This window comes from Condylura cristata, unplaced genomic scaffold, assembly GCF_000260355.1.
Source record: "Condylura cristata isolate star-nosed mole 26May11 unplaced genomic scaffold, ConCri1.0 scaffold00003, whole genome shotgun sequence".
Taxonomy (NCBI): Eukaryota; Metazoa; Chordata; class Mammalia; order Eulipotyphla; family Talpidae; genus Condylura; species Condylura cristata.
Window position 1 is genome coordinate 16386809 of NW_004567104.1, and position 8171 is coordinate 16394979.

General features: G+C 40.0%; 1 protein-coding gene across 2 annotated transcripts in view; it reads left to right on the plus strand.

Annotated features, from left to right (window-relative positions):
• The first annotated feature begins 474 nt into the window (after positions 1-474).
• The window catches only part of MFN1 (mitofusin 1), a 31482-nt gene continuing 23785 nt past the window's right edge, over positions 475-8171 (plus strand). For both annotated transcript variants that reach the window (XM_004674987.2, XM_012732881.1), the window contains exons 1-4: positions 475-569; positions 1683-1804; positions 4086-4221; positions 7887-8049. In XM_004674987.2, coding sequence (XP_004675044.1) covers positions 1693-1804; positions 4086-4221; positions 7887-8049 — 411 coding nt within the window. In that variant the 5' untranslated portion in view covers positions 475-569; positions 1683-1692. The remainder of the gene's footprint in view (positions 570-1682; positions 1805-4085; positions 4222-7886; positions 8050-8171) is intronic.

Genomic DNA, 8171 nt, shown 5'->3' on the forward strand with positions numbered 1-8171 from the left:
ATCGGAGATATTTATCTTTTTAGAGATACGGCCAACCTCCCGCAGTCCCCCCCCCCTCCCACTCCCTCTCTTAGACCTGGAAACTAATCATGCATGAACAGAGCAGCGGAAAGGTCCTAAGTTATTTAAATGCAGCTGGACGGCCAAGGAGGAATATCTCCTCTGGCATCCCCACCTCACGCCACCAGGCTCCACACCTTTTTGTGGTAAGTATTCCCTCATTAAGTCATTCGTTAGCACTAGCTACGGCTAAGTTAGACAGGTTTGGAAAGTTTGAAGGGAGCGGGAAGGGAAATAGAAGCCAGAGGGTGGAACGGAAAACCTTCCTTCCAGTAGCATTCTCGGTTTAAAACCACCCTGGCCTTCTACCAATAAGAAAAATGGCGCTCGCATAGCTTCACTTCCGCCCACGGAGCCAACCAAAACTGGGGGTGGTAGGAGACCGGAAGTGACCGCCTCCCTGCGCTCCTCCCGCCTCCTCTCGGCGTCTCAGCCTCTCTCAGGATGAGGCGGCTTGAGGGCTGTGGCTGAGCTGCGGTTACTGGGTGACAAGTCGGAGCCGGGACAACGTGAGTGCCCGCTCCCCCCGGTCGGCTGCTGTTTGCCTCGTTCGGGGTGACCTTCGTGCGGACAGGGACAGGGGGCGGGCAGTCGTGCGCCCGGCGCTCTGTGACGCGTCGCGGCTGTCCTACGGGAAAGGAGCCGCGGACGCCCGAGCCGGGCCGGCCACCGGGTGGGCCCGCGGAACCCGCGAGACCGGAGCTGGGAGCCCGGGCCGGAACCGGGCTCACCGGGAGGGGGGGGCGGTGTCTGGCCCCGAACTCGGCGGGTGGGCGCCAGACCCGGTGCGGAGGCCTGGAAGGCCTTTCCCAGGTAGGTGTTGACAACCGGCTCTCCCGAGTCATTGCCCTCCCTGGCTTTTCCCGGTCGCAGCCTCGCTCTGTCATTTTCTGACCCTCGGGGAAAGGTCCTTCCGGCCACTCTGACCTTTTCCAGACCAGGATTAATAGGGTGTGTGGTGTCTCATGAGAAGCGACCAAAAAAAAAATTTTTTTTTCCTTGAAGTTCTTGGCATTTACGTGGAATTGTTAATTTCTCTTTTAAACTTTGCCTCGTTGTTTGTGAGCACTTCTGTAGGTGTGCGTTACTTCATACCCTAAGTTAGTATTACATTATATGATCTTGGAATGGTATTGCGTTGCTCTGTATATCCGCCTCGACACACCTAGCATTTCCAGGTTGAGAAATTTAATAACATTGTTTATGAATTTGGCAGCTTCTCTCGATCCCTAATCTATAAAAGTCACATGCAGTGACAGTGACAGTTTAGCCATAATTACAATAGTTTCATCTGTACAAGTCGGAAATGGAAACTGCAACCAAGATTTTGGGCAGTAGTTTCATTTACTTTAGTAGAGTCACTCAAAAGTAGTCTTTGATTGTCTGAGTAGAACAGCACCCCCCCCCACCCCCGCCAAAAAAACCCAAAAAACCCGGTTATCTAAAAGTAACTTGGGAAATAAACATTGAAGTGTTTAGACTGCGGAGAGGAGGGTAGTATTTTCGCAGTTCATTTTATTTCATTGGGAAATTAATCAGTGTCTTTGGAAGGTGTTGTTAATTTGCAGATCTTTATCATGTAATTTGCTTTTCTAATTTTTTATTCTATCTCTTACCCCAAGCTCCAGCATAATGGCAGAAAGTACTTCTCCACTGAAGCACTTTGTGCTTGCTAAGAAGGCAATTACTACTATTTTTGAACAGTTATTGGAGTTTGTTACTGAAGGATCACATTTTGTTGAAGGTTGGTTACTGTAAGTTTTTTAAGTTGACTGTTGAAAATATGTAAAGGTGTTTATTCTTAGTTACTGAATACATTGTGTTGTATACTATGAGATACTGTAAAAGCCATTTCTGTCCTCCAAAAGTGGAATATTAAATAGTATTAAAACCACCCAATAAATAAGTGCTTTTATTGAGGTATTATTCTAATCAATTATATCAGTAGCTCATTTAAACTTTATATCAACATTGAGACAGCTTTTAATCATTTAAAGATTTAAATTTTGAATTTAAAGATTTTTAAGATTGAGGCACAGAAAAGTTAAGCAACTTTCCTAAGGTCGCACAGCTAGTATATGACCAAAAATCTGGCAGCCCACATTTACCCATTATACACTTCTTCCCAACTCTGCAATTAAATCAAGATCTTATACTTCTCATCCTCTCAGATGAAGCTGGGATATAGTGAGGAAAGCGCAAAAGGGGCTTTTAATAAGTTGGTAAGGAACATCTTACTAGGGAATACTACTCTAGAGATAACTGTTGACATTTTTTCTAGTTCTTAAGATTATATGACTATCAAGGGTACAAAGACAAGGGTGGAGTTTGGAGTTCTAGAAACTCCATTGACAGTGTTGTAGGCTGGTAAAATCAAAAGTTTTTTCCTAGTCCTTTCTAACTCCTTCACCAGATATTGAGATCTTCAAGAATAGCGAAAACAGCCTCTTTATTGTGTTCCCAACACTAAACCTGTTGTTTGTTCTGCTGTCGAGTGTGGGGGGAAAAGGTTTTAATATAAACTGCTTATAAAATGTCCATTTTGGAAAGAGTTTAAGCAAAAAAAAAGTACTAGTATAGATCTTTATGTTTCTAGTGGAAAGAATTTGAGCTGGCACAGTGACTTCTAAATATTTATTCTAAAAAAGTTGATAAGCAGAGAAAATGAGGTCAAATTTAATGTCTTATGTTTACTGAGCCTGTTATAGATTAAGTTTTATGCTAGAAGCTAGTGAATGACAGCTATAGAATATGAATTCAATTGTACTGATTATAGAACCTTAGAAAAAGTGTTGCAAAAAGGAGACAAAGCAAATAAAATTAGGAAGAAATTAGAACAAGAATAAATGAAAAAATGAATGTAGTGGTACTTATGTACCAGTCTTACTATTATTCACCAAATTGCACATATTATATTAATTCACTTGAAGAGTATGATGACTTCATGTAAGCCTGAATTTAATTAGATGAGCACTAGGTGAGCTGTGTAAATGTTGGTCTGTAGGATTGTTTACATAGCCAAATGAATCTCAGTGCTCTAACATTCAAAATGAGATGTTAAAAAAGGTGAAGTGTATGTCCCTAAAATATAAACTAAACTGAAAGGCATTTCTACCCTTCAAACTGAGCTAGCCCTTATCTGTTGAGGAACAGATATTGGGGTATTAACCCCCAGATTTGACAGGAGTGGGATACAAGCTACAGTTTTTTTGTTTTTTGCATTAAATCAGTTTTATTGCTCCATCATTATGGGAAACAAACTAGAAGTAACAGGTAGCATAGTTTTATACCTAGTTTGGAAACCTTAAACAGTACCTTTCTTTCTTGGTTGTGCCCATTCAGTTCACTTTAGCATGAGGATCCCTCTTCTCAGCATAAGATTCAAATATTTAGTAAGTATGGAGTAATAATAGGTGGATATTAAGTTCTGGTTTCTCTGTTCAGAAATGTATTTTTTTGTATTAGATAAATATTTTATATTTTTGAGACCTAAATGAATCTTTTTGCTGGACCCATGCAATTTTTTTTTTTTTTTAAAGATTTATTTATTCATACAGAACTGGGGTACAGGCCAGAGGCTCAGGGGCGGTGAGAGGCTTCACCAGAGACAGAGTGGAGAGCAGAACAGGCAGATCGACGAAGTACACTGCTGAGGGGAGCAGCGGGCGGGTCAGGAGAGGTCTGGCTCGCCATGTGGTCTCCTCCGGGGCAGGCGGCAGGCGGGAATCGAACTCATGCGGAAGTGGCTTCAGATTCTCAGTGCTGCGCTTTAACCCGCTGCGCCACCAGGGAGGGCCAGACCCATGCAATTTTTAACAATTTAAAAATTCTTCAGGTAGATTGCTATTATCCATTACAAGGAAACACCTCTACCAGATACTCACAAAACATAGTTATTTTGATCTTTCAGATGGTATTTTAATGTAGAATAAAACCAACATGTATGTAAATCTTTGGTATTCTGATATATAATGAATTTAATATTCATTTATATAGCTTTTCTAATGCCATTTTCAATTTTGTAGCAACATATAAGAACCCAGAACTTGATCGAATAGCTACTGAAGATGACCTGCTGGAAATACAGGGATATAAAAGCAAGCTTTCCATTATTGGTGAGGTGCTATCTCGGAGACACATGAAAGTTGCTTTTTTTGGCAGGTAATCCTTTATTATTTCTTCTCAGGAGTAATTTCCAGAAATAAAACTTTTCATGGTCATATCCCAAGATTTTTCTGGTATTTCAGCAAATGGTAATCTTCTCCATCGCACCATAGTTTCTGCCCATGTTAAATATTCAAGCCTTTAGCATGCAGAAGAATTGTTATTTTTAGATCCTGGTTTAAAAATGAGAATTTATAAAGGTCATTTTTTTTTTTAATGTTTTAAGGTTGTTCATGTAACGTTGACTTTTTAGCCAGTTGTGGATAATAACTGTACAATTTGTGACTTAAGTCTTTTTAAGCTTATGTTGATTATTAGGTATTTTCCAGGATCCTCAGCTCCTTGGTTCACAGAGGGAGAGTAGGTAGTGCTCTTTTTAATGTAATTATAGTGATAGGGCGATCTCTGCCACAACGTATACATTCATTTAACAATCATGTGTTAATTATCTATGTACCATGTACTTTTTCAAGCATTGGGGGTACAAAGACAAATGACTAGGTCCATATTTGGTTGCTCAAATAGATTGTGCTATTTAGCAGTAGAATATTATTTGTTTACTCAACTAACCTCATAGGCTTTTGGAACTACTATGCATCCTGGGGTTTTTGCTATGTCTAGAATTCTCCATCCTGCCCTGTTTTACTCCTTTTTACTCTTCAGAAATCATCTTAAATATTACTGCCCCTTTCCTGATCGCTGTATTCTTTTTCAGTTATTCTGGACTTTTCAATTCCTTCTGAACTTTTCACCAGCCGCCAACTCAGTGTTATTGACTGCTTATCCCACTTGACCATATTCTCTGTGTAAGCAGTTTAATATGAGTTCATTAAAGTTCATAGGGTCATAAAGGAGGCCCTACCACAGCTTAAGTGCAGTAGGAGGGGGAGGGAAATGACCTTCTTTAGAGGCTATGGCTCAGTTGCCCCATGTGAGAAGGACAAATAGGTGTTATTCACATTTTAGGTGTGAATAAGTTCTAAAGTCCATTCAATGCATAGCCTCAAGTGGAAAGGGAGACAGACTACCGTGGTTTGGAGAATTAAAAATATTTTAATTTAGGACATTAGTAGCACTGGCAAAAGAAGGGAGTAGAAAAGTAAGCAGGGACTGGATCATGAAGGATCTTACTGTTACAGTAAACAGTTTTGTATTACTATATTTTGAAAAGATAGCCAGTAATCTAGGTAAGAAATAATAATCCAGTTATGACGTTGAAGAAAAGGGTATGATGAAAGGAATATAAAATAATATATTGGGCTGGTGTGGTAATTAGTTATCTTGGGAAGGTGAGAGAAGAGTCAAGGGTTATATGATTGACAGTATGCCATTAATGCATTTGCAAAAAGAGGTAAAGATTTTTTTTAATTAAATTTTAAAAATGTATTTTTTATGCATACAAGAACTTTAGGATAAAAGGCAGAGGTACGGAGGTGGGGATAAGAGGGGGAGGATGGTGAGAAGATTCACCAGAGACAGAGTGGGGAACAGAACAGGCAGATTGGAAATACACTGCTGAGGGGAGCAGTGGGAGAGACAGAAGAGGTCTGCTGAGCCATGGGGGTCATCTCCCTGGCTGGGGATTGAACTCGTGCTGCAGTGGCTGTGGATAGCTTCACTGTTTGGAGACTTAACCCCTTGTGCTACCAGGGAGGACCCAAGAGTTTGGTTTTGCATAATTTAGATGTATATCTGGGGTACCTAGTAGGCTTTTAAAATAGTTATCCAGGGGCAATTGGATCAGTAAATCTGGAATAATATTTATAAAAATTTGGTTATCATAAGCTTATTTTGGTGATTCAGATTAAAGGAATCGATGAGCAATGATCCATGAAGGAAGAATATGTAATAAAAAGGAAAAATAGTTGATGGGATTGGGGAGGGAAAGTACCTGGCAATAGAATTGAGATGTCAGATAAGTAAAAGGAATATTAGGAAGTATTTATTAGCTGTTGGCTTATTAATGTTCTAATAAGGCAAGTGTGATCGTGGTCTCTTCTTTTAGGATATATAATACTCATCCTAGGAGCATCATCAGAACCTGATTCAGTAGGTTCACAGTACATTTGAAAAATCGATGTCATTAATTAAGCATCCCAGATGATTTTGATGGGAGTTAGAGCTGCCCAAGTTACTCTTGAGAATCAGTGCAACAAGCCTTTTGACTACTTATCAGAAGGACTAATTTTTTTTTTTTAATTTATTTGTGCATACAGAACTGGGGTACAGGCCAGAGGCTCAGGGGCGGTGAGAGGCTTCACCAGAGACAGAGTGAGGAGCAGAACAGGCAGATCGGCAAAGTACACTGCTAAGGGGAGCAGCGGGCAGGTCAGGAGAGGTCTGCCACGCCATGTGGTCACCTCCGGGGCAGGCGGGAATTGAACTCATGAGGAAGTGGTTTCAGCTTCTTAGTGCTGTGCTTTAACCTGCTGCGCCACCAGGGAGGGCCAGAAGGACTAATTTTAACAGAGGTCATAGGTCACCCTGCAGACTGTGTCATAGGAGCAATATCAGTCAACATTGAAATAATGAAGGTGAGATGGTTCCCTGGGAATGGAGTTTGGGATGATAGCTATAATATAAGTTTGTAACACTTAATTTTGAAGGAAAAATGTGAAGCATATACATTTATTTTCAGATGTGAAGAGACTAGATGACATTTTTGTAAAGAAACAGAAGTACTAACTTAAGCATTGAGATGTCAGAATAACCTATAAAATCATAGGGCTCAATTGTGCTGTGAGTAAATACACAACCTTGGACTCAAAACAGCCTCTGCGTTTGGAGTGCTTGATTTGAAAACGAGCCCCAGAACTGGGTATGAGGTATTCCTTAGGTTTTAGTACCATCAGAAATATTGTGACTTCTAGGACTATATAACAGATTACCCCAAATTTAATAACTTTAAAAAAAGCTGTATTATAATCACAGAGTTTGTACGTCAAGAATTTGGACAACGTATAGCCAAGATTTTTGCTCCATAGTGGCTGGAGCCTCAGCAGGGAAGACAAAGTTAGTGAGTGCCTCAACAACAGAATTGGAGTCATTGAAACTGTTCCCTGGGCTGTAACAATTTGGGATTAGACTCTTTTCAAAGCACTTACACAGAATTCTAGTTTAATATTCTTACAGCATGGCTAACTCACAATGATTGAACTTTTATGGCAGGACTCCAAGTGCATGTGTTCTAGTTAGCAAGATAGAAGCTGCATTCCTTTTTATGACCTAGCCTTTGCAGTCACCCACTGTCACTTGTGACATACTAATTGATAGAGTCACAAGCAGCCCAAACTTAAGGAAAAGTGGGACATAGGTTACATTATTGTGATGGGAAAAGTGTCTTCACGCCTGTGATTTCAGATCACCATTAAGAAGCAAGAAAGAAAAGGCAAGGCTAGCATGATAGGGAAGGTAGTCTCTTGGTAACGTCTTTTTTCCCCTGAAATGTACAGATAGCATGATAGGGAAGGTAGGTCTCTTGGTATCCTCTTTTTTTCCCTGAAATGTGCATTGCTAATATTTGTATATATCAAATTAATTTTTCCATGAAAATTCAATCCAATAAACTTAACAAAATTTGACTTCTAGGCTTAGACCTAGTGAAAAAAACAGTTTTCATTGCCATGTTCGGTTTTCATGATTTTTTTATATTCATTTCTCAGGACAAGCAGTGGAAAGAGCTCTGTTATCAATGCAATGTTGTGGGATAAAGTCCTCCCTAGTGGTATTGGCCATACAACAAATTGTTTTCTGAGTGTTGAAGGAACTGATGGAGATAAAGCTTATCTTATGACAGAAGGATCAGATGAAAAAAAGAGCGTGAAGGTATATTTAACCCTTTCTAGCACAGTGTATCTGAAACAATGTCCTTAATTTGTTCTTTTTTTTTTTTTTAAGATTTATTTATTTATTCATACAGAACTGGGGTACAGGCCAGAGATGCGGAG